General features: G+C 43.9%; 1 protein-coding gene across 2 annotated transcripts in view; it reads right to left on the bottom strand.

Annotated features, from left to right (window-relative positions):
- Positions 1–10,329: 10,329 nt before the first annotated feature.
- LOC139544460 (low-density lipoprotein receptor-related protein 1) overlaps positions 10,330–27,914 on the bottom strand; it is a 65,314-nt gene continuing 47,729 nt past the window's right edge. Inside the window, exons 29-36 of one of the 2 annotated variants that reach the window (XM_071351575.1) lie at positions 26,635–26,868; positions 25,956–26,505; positions 25,600–25,722; positions 22,231–22,338; positions 21,628–21,870; positions 13,253–13,592; positions 10,584–10,698; positions 10,330–10,423 (exon numbers count right to left, since the gene is read on the bottom strand). In XM_071351575.1, coding sequence (XP_071207676.1) covers positions 10,382–10,423; positions 10,584–10,698; positions 13,253–13,592; positions 21,628–21,870; positions 22,231–22,338; positions 25,600–25,722; positions 25,956–26,505; positions 26,635–26,868 — 1,755 coding nt within the window. In that variant the 3' untranslated portion in view covers positions 10,330–10,381. Of the gene's footprint in view, positions 10,424–10,583; positions 10,702–13,252; positions 13,593–21,627; positions 21,871–22,230; positions 22,339–25,599; positions 25,723–25,955; positions 26,506–26,634; positions 26,869–27,914 lie in introns of both variants that reach the window. The other variant, XM_071351574.1, reaches the window with a different exon arrangement.

Here is a 27,914-nt window from a genome sequence, read left to right on the forward strand (position 1 = left end):
CCAACCAATCCTGAGTGCTCACACCTGAGTAATTATCAAGACTTCCTGGAAGAGAACATCACCTAAACTGGTTTCTGCTGCCCCCCTGGGGATTTTTATTTACTTGATTTAACCTTTATTTAATGAGGCATGGTAGTGTATGTTGTCTGTACAAAACCCTCGGTCTCATACCCTCTCTCAGGCCTGGGAGTTAGAGACAAACTAATGTTAGGTTTCATTGATAGACTTAATTCATCTCTGGTATAGGCTCATTTTACTATGAGACTTTATGCTTATACATGACTCATTCAATATGGCAGCCTTCGCCTCTAGGTTAGAAAAGCAGGCCAGCAACTGGAGGTTTGCCTGTTTGAATCCCAGTGCTGACAGAGGAAAAAAATCTGTCAGGAAGTGAGCCTGCAACCGTAGGGTTGTTGGCATCGATATCTCAGGTGCCACCTACTGCCTATGTTCCATTTAGCAAGGAACTTAAAACAAACTGCTCATTGGGTGCTGCAATGTGGCTGCCCTCTGCTCCAGCCACTCTAACCTAATGTGTGTATTACAGGGGGGTTGGATAAAAGCCTAAAACAAATTCCTGGCATGGAATTATAATCTGCTAGTAATTCATGCCCTGTACTAGCCATATTACCGACATTGTTTAATCTGCCATTTGGCATAGTTTACATGTTCAGGCCATGTGGTACCCATTACTTGCAGCCGGCCTATTGCGTATCACATTCACCCAAGATGGCCGGCCTAAGTCATCATGTCTAGCCCTCTACCAATATCCCTGCTTGTTTAATTCTTAGAATGCTACCACTAGCTATTAGCCTTACTTGCCAGTCACTATGGCATTTATACCATAAAGCAATTCAAAGCTCCTAGCATGCTAGGATTCATTATATATATATATATACACACAACTTATACCCTGCATACCTGTGTAGAGCATGTTGGTAGAGCATGGCGTTTGCAATGCCAGAGTTCTGGGTTTGATTCCCAAGGGGAACCAGTATGAAAATGTATGGACTTCACATTTACCTCTTTCTCCATAATTGGTAGTTACAGTCTTGTCGCATCGCTGCAACTCCCCTACGGAATCGGGGGAGGCGAAGGTCGAGAGCCATGCGTCCTCTGAAACACGACCCTGCTTAACCCAGAATCCAGCCGCACCAATGTGTTGGAGGAAACACCGTCCAACTGGCGACCGAAGTCAGCTTGTAGGCGACTGGCCTGCCACAAGGAGTCGCTAGAGTGCGATGAAACAAGGAAATCCTGGCCAGCCAAACCCTCACCAAACCCGGACAACGCTGCGCCAATTGTGCTGGGCCAATTGTGCACTGCCTCATGCGTCTCCCGGTCACGGCCAGCTGCAAGACAGCCTGGGATCGAACCCGGGTCTGTAGTGACACCAAGCACTGCGCTAGTGCTTTAGACCACTGCACCACTCCGGAGGCCTTGGCTATCCCTTCTAATGTATGCTATTGACTAGTCTGGAAGTACTACGGCGCCGGAGGGGAAGGCTGCCGTCTTATCGGCTCTTAACCAACCATGCTATTTTGTTTGTTTTTTCGCGTTGTTCGTAACTTATTTTGTACATAATGTTTCTGCTACCGTCTCGCATGACCGAAAAGAGCTTCTGGTCATCAGAACAGCGATTGCTCACCTAAAACTGGACGAAGAGTTCTTCTTCAATGAGGCGGACGGGAGGGATATAATACAGACACCGGACCAGGCCCAGATCCCTGTTATTCGCTGGAGAAGGATACACAGACTTTGTGGAAAAAGATCAGGGTGCCTTGCAAGGATCAGGCGACGAGTGGCTAATCTGCCCTTGCCTTCTGTCCTGCTAGCTAACGTTCAATCGCTGGAAAATAAATGGGACGAGCTGAAAGCATATATAACCTATCAATGGGACATTAAAAACTGTAATATCTCATGTTTCACCGAGTCGTGGCTGAACGATGACATTAAGAACATACAGCTGGCGGGATATACACGCCATCGGCAGGACAGAACAGCAGCCTCTGGTAAGACACGGTGCAGGGGACTATGCATAAATGTCAACAAAAGCTGGTGCACGATATCTAAGGAAGTCTCAAGGTTTTGCTCACCTGGTAGAATATCTCATGATAAGCTGTAGACCACACTATCTTTATTTTTCGTAGCGGTCTACATACCACCACAGACCGATGCTGGCACTAACAACAAGCTCAAAGAGCTTTATACCGCAAAAAGCAAACAGGAAAATGCTCATCGAGGTGGCGCTCCTAGTGCCCGGGGACTTTAATGCAGGGAAACTGAATTAAGTTTTACCTCATTTCTATCAGCATGTTAAATGTGCAACCAGAGGAAAAATAATTCTAGACCACCTTTAATCCACACAGACGCGTACAAAGCTCTCCCTCAACCTCCATTTTGCAAGTCTGACCATTAGTCTATCCTCCCGATTCCTGCTTACAAGCAAAAATTAAAGCAGGACATATTACCGACTAACCTGTGCCCCCGCACATTGACTCTGGACCGACACCCCTTGTATATTTTATTGACATAATTTTACTTAACCAACAATGCAGTTAAAAAATAAGTTAAGGGCCTGTAAGTAAGCATTTCACTAAGGTCTACACCGGTTGTATTCGGCGCATGTGACAAATACAATTTGATTACCAGACACACCACCTCTTCTATTAACAGACATTGTTATTTTGTATTTAGATTTATTTGACTTATTGATTATTGAACTGAAATTGAGGGAGCAGATACAATTATCTTTGAACACAGCGTTTAAACAGTCAGAACACAACGTTCAAATAACAATGTCATGACGTTGGACTGATTTTTTAACCCCCATAAATATCTTTCCCCTTATCCTCTCTATTCTACCGATGTGACTCGTAAAGCCTTTAACATTTAGAGTCTGGGAACATCAAAAGATGGGAAACGGAACCATATTTCGGTAATCCAAGCAGTTGAAAATATGCGATGGGACTTAATAAATATGATGTCAGTTCAGTTGGCGTCTTAGACATGATTACTGATAGGACGACAAACTGCATCTTGGAAAGTCTACACATTCAAGTTATCAGATTCGCATGAAATTGTTGTGAAATTGAAATGTTTACATGTGAAACTATTTGTGAAAAGATTAAAGTAATTTTAGCTCCTAAATGAGAGAATTGGTTTTCATGAGTGAACTATGCTCAACTCAGTGGCCCCGCCCATGAGAACAGACACTGGTTGTAAACTATGAAACACGGCCCTCTCCCAATCCTATATAAGCGCCTTGACGAAAATGTAACTTTCTGTTCCAAGGACGTGAGGGCTTACCATGGACAAAGACCACCTACAGAACTAAGCCAACCTCAGCAAGAACCTAACAAAATTAGCATCGAATTTCAATGTGAAGGCGATGACCTACACACCAGAAGGATGAATTTTGACTATACCAGCCAGAATATAGCATGAGATTAAATTATGGCAACTTGGTATGAACTTTGAACTCTTATTCACTAAAGAAGTGATACCTCCTAGCCATTGCGTTATCCCACGTCTCCAGTTGCTGCGCTAAGAGAGGAATGACAGAGTATCTGTTCTACCACACGACGACGGTAATACCAAGTATCCATTCTACCACCAGACATTCTTCAAAGGACAACCCGGCCTCCCATCTACGACCAACCGATCGAAGTGCAGCTCAGAGAAAATATTTATTGCATTTTCCTTTTCCAAATGGGCGGTTATTTAAAATGCATAAGATTCTGTATTTACGATAGAGTAGCTGCCTCCGGTCCGATAGAGACATAGCTTATCCCTTTGTTCCTCAGTCTTCCTGCTCTCTCATTCAAAACCGTCCCCCTTTCTTTGTGTAACCAGCTGTCATATCTGTTCAGTCCGCTAGGGACGTTTTCCTTTATGACATAATTTGTAATCAATGTATGATTCATTCTGTGTATATGTAATTCTGTGTGATTATTTAGGTATTTATTAAATAAAAACACCAAATTTTGTATTGCTGATTCAACTTGTTAGCCAGGGTTCGTGAAGATAACCAAGAATTTACAACTTTCAGATGACTAAATAAGGTGCCGATTAAATATTGACTGCTCTTCATGTAAAAGATTACTAGGTCTTAAGAGTTTATTCGGGAGATAACAGCTCTATAAACATTCTTTCGTGGTGCCCTGACTTTCTAGTTAATTATTTACCTGATTAGCTTAATCAGGTAATATTAATTACAGGGAAATTATTTTTTATTTAATTTTTATCCCTGAAGGGGGTTCTGGTTCAAAAGTGTAAAAATAGCAGATCCAAACCACATTGGGTGAGACGGTTTGCAGGAGAGTATTTTCAGTCTGTAGATGGAAAATGTGACTAAAAATAATACAAATATATACAAGGGACGAGAGAAGACAATCAAAACGAAATCCGAGCAAGGGTTGCCTTCCAGAGAGACATATTGTAACGTTCTTTGTTTCATGGAAACATGGCTCACGTCAGAGTCGGTACAGCCACCCGGCTTCTTCACGCATCACGCCGACAGAAACAAACATCTCTGGTAAAAAGGCGGGGGTGTATGCCTTATGATTAACGAGACATGGTGTGTTCATAACAACATACAGGAACTCAAGTCCTTTTGGTCACCTGGAAGAAAAAGAAACACACCTATTTAGGCGAGGTGCTGGCTAGCGGACTAGAAAACTTGAAAATAAAGGAGAGCCGCACACTCTAGGAGCTCAGATGCAATAATTTAATATCCAACGTTTCGACAGCCAAGCGGTCTTCATCAGGGTTTAATCACAAACACTGCGGGATGACTTGTTTATATATAGTGTCAAAAGACACACAGGTGTCTGTAATCATGGCCAAGTGTGGCTTAATATCATTGGTTAATTCTCAAATATAAAAATAGCATACAAAGTACAGCATACAAAAAAACAAATGGATAGCATACGATCATAGATTCATTTTAGACTACACAAGCTTACAAACAATTACAATGGCAAAGTCACAACAATCACAAGAATGGCTTCAGATCAAAGTCTACGTTGAGACCGAAGGGAGCAAGGGTTTTTAACTTAAAGATCCAGGCAGCCTCTCGTTTTAACAATAAATCATCAAGGTCACCCCCTCTCCTAGGGAGGGTGACATGTTCGATGCCAATATAACGCAGAGACGAAATCGAGTGGCCTGCCTCCAAAAAGTGGACCCCAACTGGTTAAGTCAAGTTTTTGCACCTAATGGTGCTACGATACTCTGAGATACGTACTTTTAATTCACGCTTTGTTTTACCCACATGATTTTTTACCACAAGGACACGTTATAAGATAAATAACTGCCTTAATGGGGCACGTAATAACACCTTTGATTGGGATCGATTTCCCTGTTTGTGGGTGTTTGAAGGATCTACATTTATAAGTGCCATTGCATTGAGCACAGCCATTACACTTGTAATTTCCATCCAGTAGGGATGCAAATAGACGTTGTTCAGGAATATCTGGGGTGGTAAATCAAAGTGTACCAATTGATCTCAGATTTCTGCCAAGCGAGAATAAGACCAAGGGAAGGTCCGAAAAAACATTACCGAGACTATCAGGGATCCCATAGCAGTACCCTTCGTCTGAATAAAGAAATAATTTAGAAACATGAAATAGTTATGAGTACTATTTCAGCCAATGTTATAATGCAGGCACTGGAAGGTAGTTCATTAGGGTCATGTTGCAGAATAAAATGTTCCATAGCTTCAATACCGCCCTCGTGTGGAATATTAGTGTAAAACGACTCAACATCAAAAGTAACTAACAAGGTATTCTCAGGGAGAGGATCAAGAGATTCTATGATAGAGACCATACTGCTGGAGTCCTTTAGGAGGGGAGCTGTTCTGAGACCATACTGCTGGTGTCCTTTACAAAGGAGGGGAGCTGTTCTGAGACCATACTGCTGGTGTCCTTTAGGAGGGGAGCTGTTCTGAGATCATACTGCTGGTGTCCTTTAGGAGGGGAGCTGTTCTGAGACCATACTGCTGGTGTCCTTTAGGAGGGGAGCTGTTCTGAGATCATACTGCTGGTGTCCTTTACAAAGGAGGAGAGCTGTTCTGAGACCATACTGCTGGTGTCCTTTACAAAGGAGGGGAGCTGTTCTGAGACCATACTGCTGGTGTCCTTTAGGAGGGGAGCTGTTCTGAGATCATACTGCTGGTGTCCTTTAGGAGGGGAGCTGTTCTGAGATCATACTGCTGGTGTCCTTTAGGAGGGGAGCTGTTCTGAGATCATACTGCTGGTGTCCTTTACAAAGTAGGGGAGCTGTTCTGAGATCATACTGCTGGTGTCCTTTAGGAGGGGTGCTGTTCTGAGACCACACTGCTGGTGTCCTTTACAAAGGAGGAGAGCTGTTCTGAGACCATACTGCTGGTGTCCTTTAGGAGGGGAGCTGTTCTGAGACCATACTGCTGGTGTCCTTTAGGAGGGGAGCTGTTCTGAGACCATACTGCTGGTGTCCTTTAGGAGGGGAGCTGTTCTGAGATCATACTGCTGGTGTCCTTTAGGAGGGGAGCTGTTCTGAGATCATACTGCTGGTGTCCTTTAGGAGGGGAGCTGTTCTGAGATCATACTGCTGGTGTCCTTTAGGAGGGGTGCTGTTCTGAGACCATACTGCTGGTGTCCTTTAGGAGGGGAGCTGTTCTGAGATCATACTGCTGGTGTCCTTTAGGAGGGGAGCTGTTCTGAGATCATACTGCTGGTGTCCTTTAGGAGGGGAGCTGTTCTGAGACCATACTGCTGGTGTCCTTTACAAAGGAGGAGAGCTGTTCTGCGAGTGGTCTAATAAAAAAGTCAACAAAAGTAGATAGAGGGGCTGTTACTGCATCAATGCCCGCTACAATAGGGCGCCCTGGAGGTTTTGTAACATTGTGTAATTTCAGCAAAGTATAGAAAGTGGCAATTTTAGGGTGTTGAATAGCCAAAAGTAATGTTCTTTTTTGGTTATCTGACCAGAACTTAAATACCCATCTAGAACAGTAAAGATGGTATTCTGAAATTCACAGAAAACATCTGCGCGCTGTCCCAATGATGGTTATTTTTGCCAACTGAGTCCCCGTGGAATAATGCCTTGACTCATATTATCACTAAGAGTGACTATATGTAGATGCCTTCTCATCTGGCGCTTAGATAAATGTAACAGTTCTTTCGAGAGGTCAGAATTACCTCCCGGCATGTCAAAAATGGACTCCGAAACATTTATCTTATCACGCTCCCTTTGACTATATTCAAAGTAATCTTGTATGGGTCTATGACCAGTGTCAGGAAAATAACTATCATTCGGCATCATTTTAGAGCTTTTGGTCACTTGACCTAGAATTCCTTACAATCAAATGCAGACCGCATTATCTACCAAGAGAATTTTCTTCGATCATAATCACAGTTGTGTATATCCCGCCCCAATCAGACAGACGGCCCTGAAAGAACTTAATTTGATTCTATGTAAACTGGAAACCACATATCCTGAGGCTGCATTTATTTTATCTGGGGATTTTAACAAGGCTAATCTGAAAACAAGGCTCCCTAAATTATCAGCATATCAAATGCGCGACCCGGGCTGGCAAAACCCTGGACCATTGTTATTCTAACTTCCACAACGCATATAAAGCCCTCACCCGCCCTCCTTTCGGAAAATCTGACCACGACTCCATTTTGTTGCTCCCAGCCTATAGACAGAAACTAAAACAGGACGCGCCCGTGCTCAGGTCTGTTCAACGCTGGTCCGAACAATCGGATTCCACGCTTCAAGATTGCTTCGATCACGTGGACTGGGATATGTTCCACATAGCATTGGACAATAACATTGATGAATACGCTGATTCCGTGAGCAAGTTTTTTTAGGAAGTGCATCGGTGATGTTGTACCCACAGCGTCTATTAAAACATTCCCCAAAAAGAAACTGTGGATTGATGGCAGCTTTAGTGCAAAACAAAGCGCGAACCACTGCTTTTAAATAAGGGCAAGGTGTCCGGAAACATAACCGAATAGAAAGTGTAGCTATTCCCTCTGCAAGGCAATCAAACAAGCTAAGCGTCAGTAGAGAGACAAAGTAGAGTCACAATTCAACGGCTCAGACACGAGAGGTATGTGGCAGGGTCTACAGTCAATCACGAACTACAAAAGGAAAACCAGGCCCGTCTCGGACCACCATGTCTTGCTCCCAGACTAACTAAACTTCTTTGCTCGCTTTGAAGATAGTGTCACTGACACAGCCCGCTATCAAAACCTGTGGGCTCTCCTTCACTGCAGCCAAAGTGAGTAAAACATTTAAACTTGTTAGCCCTCGCAAGGCTGCCGGCCCAGACGGCATCCCCAGCCGCGTCAGAGCATGCGCAGACCAGCTGGCTGGTGTGTTTACGGACCCCACAAGGGTGCGTTCTCAGCCCTCTCCTGTACTCCTTGTTCACCCATGACTGCGTGGCCATGCACGCCTCCAACTCAATCATCAAGTTTGCAGACAACACTACAGTGGTAGGCTTGATTACCAACAACGACGAGACGGCCTACAGGGAGGTGGTGAGGGCCCTCGGAGTGTGATGTCAAAGTAAAACAAGCATGATTGTCCAAAAAAGGGTTTGAGAACAACTTTCATCAGGTTGGATAAATTATGTAACAGTTGCTGCTAGGCTATCTGAAAGATGCCTGTATGATAGTGGCACATAAAGATGCATAGCCATGTCAGGAAAATAACCTCACACTCAACGTCAACAAAAAAGATGATCGTGGACTTCAGGAAACAGTAGAGGGAGCAGCCCCCTATCCACATCGACGGGACAGTAGTGGAGAAGGTGGGAAGTTAAGTTCCTTGGCGTACACAGACAACCTGAAATGGTCCACCCACACAGACAGCATGGTGAAGGCGCAGCAGCGCCTCTTCAACCTCAGGAGGCTTTAGAAATTCGTCTTGTCACCAAAAACAAACTTTTACAGATGCACAATCGATAGCATCCTGTCGGGCTGTATCACCGCCTGGTACGGCAACTGCTCCGCCCACAACCGTAAGGCTCTCCAGAGGGTATTGAGGTCTGCACAACGCATCACCGGGGGAAAACTAGCTGCCCTCCAGGACATCTACACCACCCGATGTCACAGGAAGGCCATAAAGATCATCAAGGACAACAACCACCCGAGCCACTGCCTGTTCACCCCGCTATCATCCAGAAGGCGAGGTCAGTACAGGTGCATCAAAGCGGGGACCGAGAGACTGAAAAACAGCTTCTATCTGAAGGCCAACAGACTGTTAAACCGCCATCACTAACATTGAGTGGCTGCTGCCAACATATGGACTCATCTCTAGCCACTTTAATAATGAAAAATTGATGTAATAAATGTATCACTAGCCACTTTAAAAAAATGCCACTTTATATGTTTACATACCCTACATTTCTCATATGTATATACTGTACTCTATACCATCTACTGTATCTTGCCTATGCCGTTCGGCCATCGCTCATTCATATATTTTTATGTACATATTCTTATTAATTCCTTTACACTTGTGTGTATAAGGTAGTTGTGAAATTGTTAGGTTAGATATTACTGCATGGTCGGAACTAGAAGCACAAGCATTTCGCAAAACTCACATTAGCACATGCTAACCATGTGTTTGTGACAAATAACATTTGATTTGAAAACAGACAACCCACTGCTACGCCATCTTGGAATTCAATTCCCACCGATTATTACTTGGTTTCCATTGGGCTGTTGATTATTGTTTTTATGTCCGTTGGTGCACTGGAAAGGAAGTAGAGGGGGTATCGACGGCTCTTCAACAGCCCACCACACCTGCTTCTCCGAATGGAGCCGCTTCTGGTACTGGTCCTCCTTTGTCATGCTGCTAAAAAGCTCACAAACCCACCACATCTTGGCAGTGGTTAGGAGCATTCCCTGAACAGTCCATGATCTTCCTCTGGACACAGCCCTTAGTCATTATCATGACTAAGCCTAGTTACATGCTGTATTGCTATTAGCCTTCACTGAGAACAGAAACGGAAATATTAGACATTACTTCCTTTTTCAATACCGTGTGTGTGTGCCTGTCTGTGGTAATGAACTTGAACGGTACATCTGTCTCCTGCTGGTCATTCTACGTTCACTAATCGGGGGTGCCCGGACAGTAGTACCTATATTTAAACCGTCCCCTTTTGAGACCTACCAGTTGGTGGCGCTGTTTCATTGTCCATCTGCCTCACACTAAACTAACCTCCATAACAGGTTTATGACCACAACTTTTCATAATGCGGCCAGGAAACGGGTCTACAGGGCTGTGATATTCAGCTACATGTGATGTCTGAGAAAATAAAACACCATGAGGTTTAACATAGACTACTATTCTTTATTTCAGAGCAGAAGAGGAAAGGCAACATTTACAGATGTTGAGATGTCCCATCAGCAGACGAATTCAATTCCTGAAGAAAAAAAGAAATACATTTTTATTGAAAATATTCTATCATATTCATGGTGGGGGAACAAAGCATGGCAATACTGTGGCAGACCAAAACGCTCTGGTTTTAAAGCTCTTAGCTAAACCCTAACCTATAAAAGACCTTTACACTAACTCCAAGGTACCTGGTCAGGATCATACAGATCGTTGTTGAAAGACACAGCATAGACTGTCCCTTCATCCATATCGGTCATCAGAGTCTCCTTCTCTGTGGACTGGCCCCGAGCTGCAGCTCTTGCTCTGCTAAACACAGAGTAGGGTATATATGTTTATGGTAGTATGATATACAGGTATATAATAGGGTATACAAAGTAGGTATAGAGCAGCAGGGTAAACAGTAGTAGGGTACACAGCCGTAGAGTATATAGTAGTAGGGTTAGTGTCAGTAGTAGGGAATACAGTAGTAGAGTTAGGGTTACCAGTAGGGTACAGTAGTACGATATACAGGGTCAGTAAAAGGGTATACATAAATCATTTATACAGCAGTCATGGTTATAGTAGTAATAAAATAGTAGAGTATAGAGGGCTTACAGTAGTAGGGTAGAGCAGTAGGGTATATAAGGAATACAGTAGGGTATATAGTATACAGCAGTAGGGTATACAGGTATGTAGTAGGGTATGTAGATACAGTAATGGTATATAGCAGTAGGGAATACAGTAGTAGGGTGTATAGTATACAGCAGTAGGATAAATAGTAGTGTATACAGTAGTATGGTATATAGTAGTTGGGTATACAGTAGTTAGGAAAGGGATAGTCATTGGGTTAGGGACAGCAGTTGAGGAATACAGCAGTACGGTATAGAGGTACAGTACCAGTCAAGAGTTTGGACATCTACTTTTTCTAGGTTTCTATATTTTTCCTAGTTTCTACATTGTAGAATAACAGTGACGACATCAACATTATGAAATAACACATGGAATCATGTAGTAACCAAAAGTGTTAAATCAAAATATATTTGAGATTCTTCAAAGTAGCCACCCTTTGCCTTGACAGCTTTGCACACTCCTGGCATTCTCTCAACCAGTTTCATGAGGTAGTCACCTGGAATGCATTTCAATTAACAGGTGTGCCTTAAATGTATTTGTGGAATTTCTTCTTAATGTGTTTGAGCCAATCAGTTGTGTTGTGACAAGGTAGGAGCTCTCATGAGGACCGCCACAGGAATGAAGACCCAGAGTTACCTCTGCTGCAAAGGATAAGTTCATTTGCGTTACCAGCCTCAGAAATTGCAGCCCAAATAAATGCTGAACAGAGATCAATAGCACCCCCTCACCATTACCACCGTAAAGCATGGAGGAGGTGTTAATACACATGCGGAGATCCGTTCACCCACACAGCGTCTCACAAAGACACAGCGGTTGGAACCAAAAATCTCAAATTTTGACTCCATACCAAAGGACAAATTCCCACCGGTCTAATATCCATTGCTCGTGTTTCTTGGCCCAAGCAAGTGTCTTCTTATTGGTGTCTTTCAGTAGTGGTTTCTTTGCAGCAATTCGGCCATGAAGGCCTGATTCAGTCTCCTCTGAACAGTGGATGTTGAGATGTGTCTGTTACTTGAACTAAGCATTTATTTGGGCTGCAATTTCTGAGGCTGGAAACTAATGAACTTATCCTCTGTAGCAGAGCTAACTCTGGGTCTTCCACTCCTGTGGTGGTCCTCATGGGTTAGGGTTAGCACTTGAGGGTTTTTGCGACTGCACTTGAAGAAATGTTCAAAGTTCGACAGTTTCCATACTGACTGACCTTCATGTCTTAAAGTAAATGGACTATGGTTTTACTTATTGGAGCTGTTGGGTTCTGAGAATGAAATGTTACTTATTCATGTCACTGAAGGAGTGCTAAGGTTGAGGGTCTACAACAGAAGTTAAGGGTTATAGGAGGAAGGTATATAGTGGGGGCAACTAAGCTTGGAATGTGTTGAGTGCAGGGAAGTGATTACATGTGGCAGGCATTGATAAGGGGAGACGGGTGGAGATCTTAGAAACTAACAATGTCACTGAGGGAGAAAGGGTCATGTATAACGTTTACATTATGTCAGGAATGTGTTATTGTTAGCCATCAGGGATCCTCTGGGAGAAGAGACAGTCTGGTACCAGTCACCATGACAGCCTTGAGTTGGGGAGGAGTGAGCACTTTGGGGCAGAGGTCAGATGAAGTGAGGAAGAACAGATACCACTAAGGTTCTGTCTAGCAACATGCATGCATTGGCTATTCGGTTGTGGAGGAGGAGACTCAGCCTAGGAGAAAGGGTTAAATATCAGTGCTTGTGTGAAATGTTTTTGTCTGAATTACAGCTGTAATGACCCTTTGGGAAGAATTAAGCTTCTCTAGTCTCCGTGACTTATTCACTCTGAGAAATACGACCCTAACAGAGCCGTTCTTGCCATATGGACTTGGTCTTTTACCAAATAGGGATTTCTTGAATTTGAATCACTTGGAGCTGATTTGTGTTTTTACAGTATAAAGAAATACAAAAAGAAAATCTAATTATCTATATATTATTTTTTCTAGAAGACTTGGGGGGCCAAATAAAACCATCCGTAGGCCAAATCCGACCGTGGGTCACCAGTTGGGGAACCCTGGTCTACAGGTTATATGAATGGTATGCAGTTGGCCAACAGATTAAAGAGGTGGACTGTAGAAGACTAGGTTCTCATTCAAGTCCTAGGTATGACAGAGCTTAACCAGAATACATCTACTGACATTGGGGCCTTGAGAAAGACACTTCATGCCACTAGTGTATCTCAGGGGTTGGAAAATACTGAACACATTGATTTTATTTGAGACTACCTCTTCCTGATGATGACGGCAGCGATGAGGACTCCACCAATGAGGCTGAGGATGCCCAAAGTGAGGGGGGCATTACTGACCCCTGGACCCTCACCCTCCTCACAGAACACACCCTGGTATCCCAGAACACACTGGCAGGTGGTTTCTCCACCCCTTGTCACACATTTCCCATGTCCATTACACTGCTGGACATCACATGACTCCGAGTCCAGCTTCTGCACCTCGACCCCCCCGGGGGTGGTACTCCCAGACCAGTCCTGGCCAGGGGGGACGGTGTTTCCAGCATGCCCACGGGAAGGTTTACTATTGCTGACATCTTGGGGTTTCACTCCAGACCCACCTGGAGGTTACAGAGAAATCCTCGGTTATAATAAGAGAACAGGGTGTTAGAGAACCAGTGTTACACTGTTTTCACATTGGATTTACGGTAATTTCCTAATTAAAAAAATTGGGAAATGATTATACAACTCTTACAAACAAGCCCATTTTTGCATAAATTTTCTAGCACGCTGGGGATGAATTGTAGTAGCGGTCTGCAGATGTAAGTGGGCGGCCATTTTAAAATCCATTGATAACACACCATCAAAAATAAATCCATTATTCATGAATTTAGGCAGGTCCTAAGGAACTACGATGAATCAAATATATTTTCAAAAGAAAGGAATAGCATATTGAGTTTAATTAGGCCTATTTTACAGGTCAGTGCAGTCATGGCTGTGCCATGTCACTGCAACAACGTCGCTAGACCAACTGTAAACCAGCCTTGAGCCGTAGGCAGAACTTTACCGAAATTAGGTCGTAAGGTGGAAATAAAGGCTTACATAACGGCATTATCATCCAGATAAAGAAAAGCAAAAAAGTTGCAGAAAAACATCTTTGTATGAAAGGGATGTCAGTAATAATCACAACCTCAATTAAAATCTGTCTAAAAGTACAGCAAACATGCACTAATCAACCAGTAGTTTGTTTCTGTATACTAGGTTACCAGTGAACATTTCCTACACTGGACAACTTGTTACAGTTGTTAAGTCACTGATAATAAAACATTTTCCCCCATGTCATTACATTAAGATTTAAGGGGGAATTCATAGCAATTTTCTATACAATTCACCAGTTGATTTAAAACCTGTTTAAACCTTTATCATGGTTTGTCCAAAATCTTATGACTAAACTTTGTCTTTGCATTTATGGCAGTGTAAGAGTAGTCATATCATATAGTCAGGGTTGGTGAGTAACGGATTACATGTAATCCCTTACATGTAATCCGTTACATGTAAGGGATTACATGTAATCCGTTACATGTAAGGGATTACATGTAATCCGTTACATGTAAGGGATTACAAAAAAACAGTAACTAATCCATTACCATCCAAAATATTGTAATCAGATTAGATACTTTTGAAACACTGGAATTCGAATCTTTAACACTTGTCTTCTCAATGACATTCAAATCAGCATTGAAAAAGTCCCACCTGAGTGAGTCTGACCACTATGATGACACCAAATGTCTAATAGATCGCGGGAAAAGTGCAGGAATAGGCTTTTGTTGGCTACAATCCAAGGCGGTTCATCCAATGGTGCGACTGCTGTCGGCATCCAAAGATTATCCAACTTGAATAAATGCTTGGAAGTAAGGATGACAGCAGTGGTGTAGTCTACAGCAATACGGATTTCACTATTTTGATTTCTACAGAGCGCATTGATGTGAATCATACTGTTGCTCTCATTTAGCTATTTGCGCCTTGTTGTTGTGGACGGCTGTTCACATCTAAACGTATTTGAACCATTCAATGGTTGAATTCAAGGAGTTTAAGATGCCTATCAATCATGGTTTTTGAAACCAGTGGACAGCTGCATAGTAACAGCTGCATAGTGCAGATCCCAGCCTATTATGGAATAAAAGTAGGGTTTTTATTGCTCAACCTAATTCATGCTGATAAAATAAATATAACATTTTATTTATTCTTTGTTTAACTAGGTAAGTCAGTTATGAACAAATTCAGTGGGTTAACTGCCTTGTTCAGGAGCAGAAGGACAGATTTTCACCTAGTCAGCTTGGGGATTCGATCTAGCAACCTTTCGGCTACAGGTTTTAAATCAACTGGTGAATTTTATAGAAAATTGCTATGAATCCCCCTTAAATCTCTAACCACTAGGCTACCTGCCGCACAGGCCAAATGGCCAAATGCTCAAACTCACAGTTTTGATAGACTTAAAGGGGCAATCTGTAGTTGCCACACATCTCCATTGATTCTTGAAGAATACAACGTATACATGCCTCATGAGCTTAGTTCAACTGTCACTCCGTGAGAACACAAAAAAGCTTGCTTTCCTAATGTTTGTAAACAAACACTGTTTAGACTCATATCATGGTTAAAACAATAATTCTGATATCATGAATGTTCAGTCCTTGCATCCACACCTCTATTAATTGAATAGTCCCCGCGATATGCAACTGTTCAGGGAAGTCAGGAACCAATACACAGTCAGGAAAGCAAAGGCTTTTTCAAACAGAAATTTGCATCCTGTAGCTCTAACTCCAAAAGGTTTTGGGACACTAAAGTCCATGGAGAACAAGAGCACCTCCTCCCAGCTGCCCACTGCACTGAGGCTAGGCGACACGGTCACCACCGAGAAATCCATGATAATCGAAAATTTCAATAAGCATCTCTACGGCTGGCCATGCTTTCCTCCAGGCCACCCCAAACAGCTCTGCACCCCCCACAGCTACTTGCCCGAGCCTCCGCAGCTTCTCCTTCGCCCTAATCCTATTCGCAGATGTTCGGAAAGAGCTGCAAAATCTGGACCCGTACAAATCAGCTGGGCTAGACAACCTGGACCCGTACAAATCAGCTGGGCTAGACAACCTGGACCCGTACAAATCAGCTGGGCTAGACAACCTGGACCCGTACAAATCAGCTGGGCTAGACAACCTGGACCCGTACAAATCAGCTGGGCTAGACAACCTGGACCTGTACAAATCAGCTGGGCTAGACAACCTGGACCCTCTTTTGGAATTATCCATTGTTGCAACCCTTATTACCAGTCTGTTCAACATCTTTCGTTTCGTCCGAGATCCCTAAAGATTGGAAAGCTGCTGCGGTCATCCCCCTCTTCAAAGGGGGTGACACTAGACCCAAACTGTTACAGACCTATATCCATCCTGCCCTGCCTTTCTAAAGTCTTTGAAAGCCAAGTTAATAAACAGATCACTGACCATTTCGAATCCCACTGTACCTTCTCCGCTGTGCAATCCGGTTTCCAAGCTGGTCATGATGCACCTCAGCCACGCTCAAGGTACTAAACGATATCACAACCACCATTGATAAAAGACAGTACTGTGCAGCCATCTTCATCGACCTGGCCAAGGCTTTTCTGTCAATCACCGTATTCCTATCGGCAGACTCAATAGCATTGGTTTCTCAAATGACTGCCTCGCCTGGTTCACCAACTACTTCGTAAAATCGGGGGGCCTGTTGTCCAGACCTCTGGCAGTCTCTATGAGGGTACCACAGGGTTCAATTCTCAGGCCGACTCTTCTCTGTATATATCAACGATGTCCCTCTTGCTGCGGGGGATTCCCTGATTCACCTCTACGCAGACACCATTCTGTATACATCAGGCCCTTCTTTGGACACTGTGTAAACTAACCTCCAAACGAGCTTCAATGCCATACAACAACTCCTTCGGTGGCCTCCAACTGCTCTTAAACGCTAGCAAAACCAAATGCATGCTTTTCAACCGTTCGCTGCCCGCATCCTCCTGTCCGACTAGCATCACTACTCTGGACAGTTCGGACCTAGAATACGTGGACAACTACAAATACCTAGGTGTCTGGCTAGACTTTAAACTCCTCCAGACTCATAAACATATCCAATCCAAAATCAAATCTAGAATCGGCTTTCTATTCCGCAACAAAGCCTCCTTCACTCATGCCACCAAACTTACCCAGTAAGACTGACTATCCTACCGATCCTCGACTTCGGCGATGTCATCTACAAAATAGCTTCCAATACTCAACTCAGCAAATTGGATGTAGTCTATCACAGCGCAATCCGTTTTGTTACCCAAGCACCACTGCGACCTGTATGCTCTAGTCAGCTGGCCCTCGCTACATATTCGTCGCCAGACCCACTGGCTCCAGGTCATCTATCAGTCTATGCTAGGTAAAGCTTTGCCTTCTCAGCTCACTGGTCACAATAACACCCACCCGTAGCACACGCTCCAGCAGGTATATCTCACTGGTCATCCCCAGTGCCAACACCTCTTTGGCCGCCTTTCCTTCCAGTTCTCTGCTGCCAGTGACTGGAATAAATTGCTGAAGCTGGAGACTTACTTTTCCCTCACTAACTTTAAACATCTGCTATCTGAGCAGCTAACCGATCGCTGCAGCTGTACATAGTCCATCTGTAAATAGCCCACCCAATCTACCTACCTCATCCCCATATTGTTTTTATTTACTTTGCTGCTCTTTTGCACACCAGTATCACTACTTACACACCATCATCTGCACATCTATCACTCCAGTGTTAATCTGCTAAATTGTAATTACTTTGCTACTATGGCCTATTTATTGCCATACCTCATGCCATTTGCACACACTGTATATAGACTCTTTTTTTTCTCTATTGTGTTGACTGTACGCTAGTTTATGCCATGTAACTGTCGCACTGCTTTGCTTTATATTGGCCAGGTCGCAGTTGTAAATGAGAACTTGCTCTCAACTTTCTTGAAATAAAGGTGAAATAAAATAAGAAATTAATCATAGTGTAGTTACATGTCTCCAGCCCCATCCCTCAGCTTTTTACCAAAACAGAGGTGGGGGTGTCCATTTTGTTACTGTTTCAGCTGTGGATTTGTCCTTAAAACAGCTGCATATTATCAAGCTATCAAAGGGTCACCAACAAAAAGGTAAACAATAAGCCTATTGCAAATGCAGCATATGGAATTCATCTTTCAGCTCAAAGCCATTTCATGGGTGCAGCATTTATTTTTCAACTCGAATCAAATGAGCCCAATCAGTCCTCCATGACAACAAAATCATAAACAGAGCAGGGCTGGCTAATACATCCTTAGTTTTGGGGTTATGCTCAGAACTATTTGGCTAATCTATACTTCCATATTTCAAAGTCCTATTCTTGAAGATCAAGGTGTATAAGAATTACTGGAATTCTGACAGACTTTGGTTTTTAATGTAAAGATATAATTTTATCATTTATTATTATATGTACTAGAAAGCGATAGGTTAGAACCCTACATAACCAACCCATAAAGTAAAATGTAACGTCCAGCTATGTAAACTAACATTGATTTATCCTGCAATAGATGGCATACATTTGTCTTCTAATGCCTCTTAAGAAGAAAGTATCGAAAACTAACGAATCAGATTACGTTACTGAGTTTTGGTAATCGAAAAGTTACATGACTGATTATAATTTGGGACAGGTACCTAGTAACTAACGGATTACGTTACATGACTGATTATAATGGGACAGGTACCTAGTAACTAACGGATTACGTTGAGAAAGCAACCTACCCATCCCTGCATATAGTATCTATCATAGTTGTCATTTTTATTTTAACAGGTAAAATAAATAATAATAATAAATGAACACATTAATTTACAGCGACCTGGGGAATTGTTACAGGGGAGAGGGGGGGGGGGGGGGGTGACCCTGCAGGTCATCTATGAACATTGGAACATCTTGGCCATGTTCTGTTTTAATCTCCACCCAGCACAGCCAGAAGAGGACTGGCCACCCGTCATAGCCTGGTTCCTCTCTAGGTTTCTTCCTAGGTTCTGGCCTTTCTAGGGAGTTATCCTAGCCACCGTGCTTCTACACCTGCATTGCTTGCTGTTTGGGGTTTTAGGCTGGGTTTCTGTACAGCACTTTGAAATATCAGCTGATGTAAGAAGGGCTTTATAAATACATTTGATTGATTAATGAATGAGCCAATTGTAGGCTGGGAATGATTAGGTGACCGTGACTAGGAATTTAGCCAGGACACCGGGGTTAACGCCCTTACTCTTACGGTAAGTGCCATGGGATCTTTATTGACCAGAGTCAGGACACCCGTTTACTGTCCCACCCGAAGACGGCACTGGGGATTTGGGTTATTTTCTTTTAGACCAGAGAAAAGGGTGCTTCCTACTGGCCAGGACCAACCCTGCTTAGCTTCAGAAGCAAGCCAGCAGTGGGATGCAGGGTGGTATGCTGCTGGCATTTATGAACCATTTATAAATTAAATTAGTATTCTAGTTGTCAGAGTTTTTGTATGTGTTCAGAATTCAGTGTAACTACGTAACATTTTGTCTCATGTGTTGAAAACCGTTTATGGGCACAAATCCCAAATAACGAGATTAAAAACGTAAAACCTAAATGATACCGTCATTAACGTGGTTCTTTAATAATGATGCATAATACTTGTTGATGTGCATTTGCTGTTTAAGTGCTGGAAAAAAGTTCTGCAAGGAATGTCCAGAATGTTTTGGTGCATCATTCATTACACAGGTGTGCCTGGATCCACTTTGGATCGATTTGTGGCCTGCTGGAGGTAATTTTGCAGGGCTCTGGCAGTGCACCTCCTTGCACAAAGGCGGAGGTAGCGGTCCTGCTGCTGGGTTGTTGCCCTCCTACGGCCTCCTCCACGTCTCCTGATGTATTGGCCTGTCTCCTGGTAGCGCCTCCATGCTCTGGACACTACGCTGACAGACACAGCAAACCTTTTTACCACAGCTCGCATTGATGTGCCATCCTGGATGAACTGCACTACCTGAGCCACTTGTGTGGGTTGTAGACTCCGTCTCATGCTACCACTAGAGTGAAAGCACCGGCAGCATTCAAAAGTGACAAACATCAGCCAGGAAGCATAGGAACTGAGAAGTGGTCTGTGGTCACCACCTGCAGAACCATTCCTTTATTGGGGGTGTCTTGCTAATTGCCTATAATTTCCACCTGTTGTCTATTCAATTTGCACAACAGCATGTGACATTTATTGTCAATCAGTGTTGCTTCCTAAGTGGACAGTTTGATTTCACAGAAGTGTGATTGACTTGGAGTTACATTGTGTTGTTTAAGTGTTCCCTTTATTTTTTTGAGCAGTGTATTTCTGTATTTAATTTCCAATAAATTTGCAAACATTTCTAAAAACATGTTTTCACTTTATCATTATGGAGTATTGTGAAAGATGAGAACATTTAATCAATCTTGAATTCAGGCTGTAAAATGTGGAATAAGTCAAGGGGTATGAATACTTTAAGGCTCTGTCCATGCAGAAAAAAAGCTTTAAATTGATGTTGAAAGTAAGAAAGTGTTGTATTGTTCACGTAATTACAAAGCAGCAAACCAGAGCTGTAATTCTAACCAAACACGTTGTCATGTAGTGGTGTAGTCTCATTCCTGTTGACCTGCTAATACGGAACGGAGCTCACACACTGTTAACCTGCTAATACGGAACGGAGCTCACACACTGTTAACCTGCTAATACGGAACGGAGCTCACACACTGTTAACCTGCTAATACGGAACGGAGCTCACACACTGTTAACCTGCTAATACGGAACGGAGCTCACACACTGTTAACCTGCAGATACGGAACAACGGCGCTCACACACTGTTAACCTGCTGATACGGAACAACGGAGCTCACACACTGTTAACCTGTTGATACGGAACAACGGAGCTCACACACTGTTAACCTGTTGATACGGAACAACGGAGCTCACACTGTTAACCTGTTGATACGGAACAACGGAGCTCACACTGTTAACCTGTTGATACGGAACAACGGAGCTCACACACTGTTAACCTGCTAATACGGAACAACGGAGCTCACACACTGTTAACCTGCTAATACGGAACACAACGGAGCTCACACACTGTTAACCTGTTGATACGGAACAACGGAGCTCACACAGACGATATGGGTGATTAATAGAACTGCTCCATTATTATGAAGGCATAATGAGATCTCTTAAATACATTGTTACAATTGTTGGTTAGCTATCTATAATTTGTTTCGCCATATTAGCATAGAAAGGACCAGAAAACAGCAATAAATAAAATGCAATGAGCAGCTTCTTGTCATTGTTACTAGCTATATGAACCCATACCGCACACCTTCTGGCCACATCGATTCCAACATCATTTTTGGCCAACCTGTCCACAGTCTATTCACTGTATTTCTATGTGAGGCAGGGGTATAATCTGTTCACTGTATTTCTATGGGTGAGTTAGGTGTACAGTCTATTCAGTGTATTTCTGTGTGAGTCAGGGGTATAGTCTATTCACTGTAATTCTATGGGTGAGTCAGGGGTATAGTCTATTCATTGTAATTCTATGGGTGAGGCAGGGCAGACGGGGTTGGGGTTACTCACATTTGATCTCGTCTGAATGGTCGAGGCAGTCTGTTTGGTGGTTACAGAACTTTGAGAGGGGGAGGCACCTGCTGCCGTCACTACAGGCCCTGCTGCCCTCTGGACACTGGAGGGAGGGGAAGGGGCTACACGTTTTGGTGTCGATAGGCTGGTAACCACGTCCACATCGGCAGCTACGCCCCCCTGGGTAGGCCAGGCACAGCTGACTGCAGCCTCCGTTCCACGCTGAGCAGCTGTTAGTTCCTGGGACAGAGAGGACAGAGTAGAGTTGATTAGACCATTGGCAGAGCTAGATGTGACACTTTACTTACCTCCGAAAACACTACACGCAGAGGAAGTGTGCTGGTTCAGTGTCTCTGCAGTGACACCTAACTGCACAGTGACACCGTTATACCATCACCTAACTGCACAGTGACACCGTTATACCGTCACCTAACTGCACAGTGACACCGTTATACCGTCACCTAACTGCACAGTGACACCGTTATACCGTCACCTAACTGCACAGTGACACCGTTATACCGTCACCTAACTGCACAGTGACACCGTTATACCGTCACCTAACTGCACAGTTACATTCACTGAGCCGTGGTGGACACTCACCTTTCTGACTGGTCTTGCTGTAAACCCTCAGTGCCACTACATTGGTATTGACCTCAAACCACAGCTGCTTGGGCTGAAATCCATCACTGAACCAGAGTCTAGTCACATCTACAACAGAGAGCCAGAGGGTGTTATTTAATGGAAGCCTCTAATATAATCCAGATAGAATCAGGCATTCCCCAGTGTAGCCGTCTAGGCCCTTTACTTTTTTCATTGCTTCAGTCACCGCTGTTCCATAAGGTGTATTATTATCTGTAATTTTTTTGTTTGATTCTACTGCTTTCATCAGTTACCTGATGTGGAATAGAGTTCCATGTAGTCTTGGCTCTATGTAGTACTGTGCGCCTCCCATAGCCTGTTCTGGACTTGGGGATTGTGAAGAGACCACTGGTGGCATGTCTTGTGAGGTATGCATGGGTGTTTGAGCTGTGTGCCAGTAGTTTAGACAGCTCGGTGCATTCAGTATGTCAACACCGCTCACAGAAACAATTAGTGATGAAGTCAATCTCTCCTCCACTGAGCCAGGTTAGATTTACATGCAGATTATTAATGTTAGCTCTGTGTACATCCAAGGGCCAGCCATACTGTTCTGAGCCAATTGTAATTTTCCTACGGCCCCATTTGTGGCACCTGACCACACGACTGAACAGTATTCCAGGTGCGACAAAACACGGGCCTGTAGGACCTGCCTTGTTGACAGTGCTGTTAAGGCAGCAGAGCAACACTTTATTATGGACAGATTTCTTTACTCAAAGCCAGTGGCATTTCGTTAGTATAGATTGAAAAAGTAAGCTGCCTAGACCGCTGCCCTGGGGAATTCCTGATTCTACCTGGATTATCTTGGAGGCTTCCATTAATGAACACCCTCTGTTCGGTTAGAAAGGTAACTCTTTATCCACAATATAGCAGGGCATAACACATAGTGACAAGAGAATGTAAACTATTTGGAAATACCTGGATTTCTGCATAAATTGGTCATAAAATTTGATCTGAAATTCATCTAGGTCAACACAATATGCTAAAACAAACATTTGTTTTTATTGGACAATGAAAACATTCACATTGCAGCGTGGAAAAAGAATGTGACCCCTTGGATGTAATAACTGGTTGACCCTCTTTTGGCAGCAATAACCTCAAACGTTTTCTGTAGTTGCAGATCAGACCTGCACAACGGTCAGGAGGTATTTTGGACCATTCCTCTTTACAAAACTGTTTCAGTTCAGCAATATTCTTGGGATGTCTGGGATTTCCGTCGATGATAGCAAGTTGTCCAGGCCCTGAGGCAGCAAAGCAGCCCCAAACCATGATGCTCCCTCCACCAAAATTTACAGTTGGGATGAGGTTGATGTTGGTGTGCTGTGCCTTTTTTCTCCACAGTGTGTGTTCCTTCCAAACAACTCAACTGTAGTTTCATCTGTCCACAATATTTTGCCAGTAGCACTGTGGAACATCCAGGTGCACTTTTGCAAACTTCAGACAGCTGTGTCTTCTTCCGTGGTGTCCTCCCATGAACACCATTCTTGTTGAGTGTTTTACGTATCGTAGACTCGTCAGATTTTAGCATGTTCCAGAGATTTCTGTAAGTCTTTAGCTGACGCTATAGGATTCTTCTTAACCTCATTGAGCGTTCTGCGCTGTGCTCTTGCAGTCATCCTTGCAGGACGGCCACTCCTAGGGAGTGTAGCACAGAGATGAACTTTCTCCATTTATAGACAATTTGTCTTACCGTGGACTGATGAACATCAAGGCTTTTAGAGATACTTTTGCAACCCTTTCCAGCTTTATGCAAGTCTACAATTCTTAATCTTAGGTCTTCTGAGATCTCTTTTGTTCGAGGCATGGTTCACATCAGGTAATGCTTCCTGTGAATAGCAAACTCAAATTTTGTGATCGTTTTTTATAGGGCAAGGAAGCTCTAACCAACATCTGCAATCTTGTCTCATTGATTGGACTCCAGGTTAGCTGACATACTTTTCCAACCTACACTGAATGTTTAAATTATGTATTCCAATAGACAAGAAAAATACAATAATGTGTGTTAGTTTAAGCACTATATTTGTCTATTGTTATTTAAATGAGTATCATATCAATTTATGCAGACATCTTGGGAATTTCAAAGGGTTCACATACTTTTCCTTGTCACTGTACATTTTTCCAGCAACAGACCATGATCGATAGATGTCAAAGCCGCACTGAAGTCTAACAAAACAGCCCCCCCCACCAATCTTTTAATCATCATTTTCTATCAGCCAATCAGTCACAGTAGTGCTGTGCTGGTTGAACGTCCTTCCCTATAAGCGTGCTGAAATTCTGTTGTCAACTTGTTTACTGTAAAATAGCATTATATCTGATCAAACATTTTATCCCAAAAGTTTACTAAGGGTTGGTAACAGTCTGATTGGTCGGCTATTTGGGCCAGTAAAAGGGGCTTTAACTATTCTTAGGTAGCGGAATGACTTTAGCTTCCCTCCAGGCCTGAGGGTACATACTCTCGTAGGCTTAAATTGAAGATGTGGCAAATATGAGTGGCAATATCATCCGCTATTTCTCAGTAATTTTCCATCCAAGTTGTCAGACCCCAGTGGCTTGTCATTGTTTTCACCTCTTCCAAATGAAGGGTGGGGCTGTGTCTTTCAGCGGTTTGGGCTAGGGGCTGTACTGTTCAGGGGTTAGGGTTAAGGGTGTGAGGTGTGGAATGTAGGGTGCGGTGTGAGAGGCTGTACTGTGGTCAGGATGAGGGGTGGGACTGTACTGTTGTCAAGGTTATGGGTGTTGGATTGTACCATTGTCAAGTTTAGAATTAGTGGTGCCAGGTAGGTTACGCACAGTTCAGACTTCACACTTATGGCGAGTCGAATTGAAATTAAGAGCTTTGCTTGATGTACCGATTGGATTCATACAACCGCTCAGACTTCCTCGTTGGTTTTGGGTGGAATTCAAGCATAACAGCGATCTTTCCTACATCTGCGAATACGAGACCATGATTGCGCCTCCGTGGTGGGTGGTAGAGAAGAAACCTTTATTTGCATCAATTAACATATATGAATATAAATGACCATTCCTCCCGACAGTGGAAGTGCTCTGGCACACAGCCTGAAAGAGTGCTTCATCAGCACCGCGTTGACAGAGCGGCAGAGGCTGTCCAACCAGCCGCAACTAATGGTTTCAGACCGCACTATATCCCCCTCTTCCAAAGAATAAGTGAGGTGTTTTTTTCCGGTGCAGCGATAGAGCTGTGTTTGATCAAGGGCTTAGGGGTGTACGGTGTGGATTAGTGAGGTGTAGAGCTGTATACGGTGTGGATTAGTGAGGTGTAGAGCTGTGTTTGATCTAGGGGGGTGTCCGGTGTGGATTAGTGGTGTACCATACCTTTGTCCAGGCTGCTCCACAGGAGGACGTTCTCAGCCAGTGTGAAGGACATGAGGCCGGGATCTGCTTTAAACTGTTTATATCCAGAACCATCCAGAAGAATGGAGTCGATCACTCCAGCACCTGCAACAAGAGACATGTTTTCACTGAGGACAGCAGGCCTGGGGAAATCAATTCATCCCAATGAGGTATTCCACATTGCTTGTAAAGTGCCACAATAATCTAGGTCGGCCCAGTCAGTACAGTTTATAATATCGCACCTAGGTCAGCCCATTACAGGTTACAATCTTAGACATAAATCAGCCCAGTACAGGTTACAATCTCACCCATGTCGGCCCAGTACAGGTTAGTCTCACCTATGTCAGCCCAATACAGCTGAGTGCCCTTGTTGGAGAACAGAAGGGAGGTTGGCATCACAGCTTTCCTCCAGAGCAGCTTCTGACTACGTCCGTCCATGAAGGCACAGTACACCTGTGGCAGGCTCCTCACATCCACCTGGCCCAAGGCTGTGAAGCACAGGCGTCCTGAGGGGGGGTGCAGGGCGATGGAGGTGGTTCCCTGAAGGCCTAGTTGGAGTAGAGGTGCAGTGTGCTGCCCCTTGGTGGTGGTGACATGTAGGTCAGGCTGCTTCCTGCTGCTCCAGTACAGGTTGAGTGTGACCCAGTCCACAGCCAGAGCCATCACTGTATCGTCCTGGAGATTCAGGACTCTACTGCCTGGTGTCAGGCCTGAGCTACTCAGTTTCAGAAGATCCACTGAGCCCTGGGCAGCATCAGCCAGGTATAATTTCCTCTCCCGTACAGCAAAATCCAGCCCTGAGGCCTGGTGCATCCCCGGCAGAGACCATATATGGTGCTCAGGCAACCGCTTCAACCCCACACCATTATGGATGGTGCTAAGGTATATCTGAACAGAAAGACAAGAGTAGAAACAATAATCTAGAGTCATCTATAGGTGGAGGCTGTCTGACCAACAGTCATATATAGGTTCACTATACTGTCCTACATAACTGACTGCAGTTGGAGAGTCACATACCTGTGTAACTGCAGTAGGAGAGAGGAGCAAGAGGAAGGTGGTGTCTACAAGGGTGGAGCAGGTGAGGCCGTCCCCAGCCAGGAGTAGCCCTGCTGCACATCTACACACAGCTTTGGGTCCCGTAGACCCAGCCCTGGGGCCTGAAGACAGCCCTGGAGCCAAGAGACAGATGTGGGAACACTGGAGCTTCTCACAGGGGCTAGACACATTGGTCTGCTGGAGGGGGTGCATCATCTACACAGAGACAGCACGAGAGAGAGACACTTTTTACTGACCATTATAAATACGGGAACATAAGCAACTTCATTATTTTTTGAGCACCTTTATTTTACCAGGTGGCCAGTTGAGAACAAGTTCTCATTTACAACTGCGACCTGGCCAAGATAAAGCAAAGCAGTGCGACAAAAAACAGTTACAAACATACAGTAAATAACACAATAGAGAAATGTTCAGTGTGCAAATTTAGAAGAGTAGGGAGGTAGGCAATAAATAGGCCATCGAGGCGAAATATAAACTATTTAGCATTAACACTGGAGTGATGGATGTGCAGATGATGTGCAAGTAGAGATACTGGGGTGCAAACGCACAAGAGGGTAAGGTAGTTGGGTGTGCTATTTACAGATTGGCTATGACAGGTACAGTGATCGGTAAACTGCTGACAGCTGATGCTTAAAGTTATAAAGGGAGATGACTCCAGCTTCAGTGATTTTTGCAATTCATTCGTCATTGGCAGCAGAGCACTGGAAGGAAAACAAGTGTTGGCTTTGGGGGTGACCAGTGAAATGTACATGCTGGAGCATGTGCTACGGGTGGGTGTTGCTATGGTGACCAGTGAGCTGAGATAAGGCGGGGCTTTACCTAGCAAAGACTAATAGATGACCTGGAACCAGTGGGTTTGGCGACGAATATGTAGTGAGGGCCAGCCAACGAGAGTGTACAGGTCGCAGTGGTGGGTAGTATATGGGGCTTTAGTAACAAAACGGATGACACTGAGACTACATCCAATTTGCTGAGTAGTGTTGGAGGCTCTTTTGTAAATGACATCGAAGTCAAGGATCAGTAGGATAATCCGTTTTACGAGGTATGTTTGGCAGCACGAGTGAAGGAGGCTTTGTTGTGAAATAGAAAGCTGATTCTAGATTTAATTTGGGATTGGAGATGCTTAATGTGAGTCTGGAAGGAGAGTTTAGTCTCAGACACCTAGGTTTTAGTTGTCCACATATTCTAAGTCAGAACCGTCCAGAGTAGTGATGCTAGTCGGGCGGGAGGGTGCGGGCAGC

The sequence above is a fragment of the Salvelinus alpinus genome, chromosome 18 (assembly GCF_045679555.1).
Source record: "Salvelinus alpinus chromosome 18, SLU_Salpinus.1, whole genome shotgun sequence".
Taxonomy (NCBI): Eukaryota; Metazoa; Chordata; class Actinopteri; order Salmoniformes; family Salmonidae; genus Salvelinus; species Salvelinus alpinus.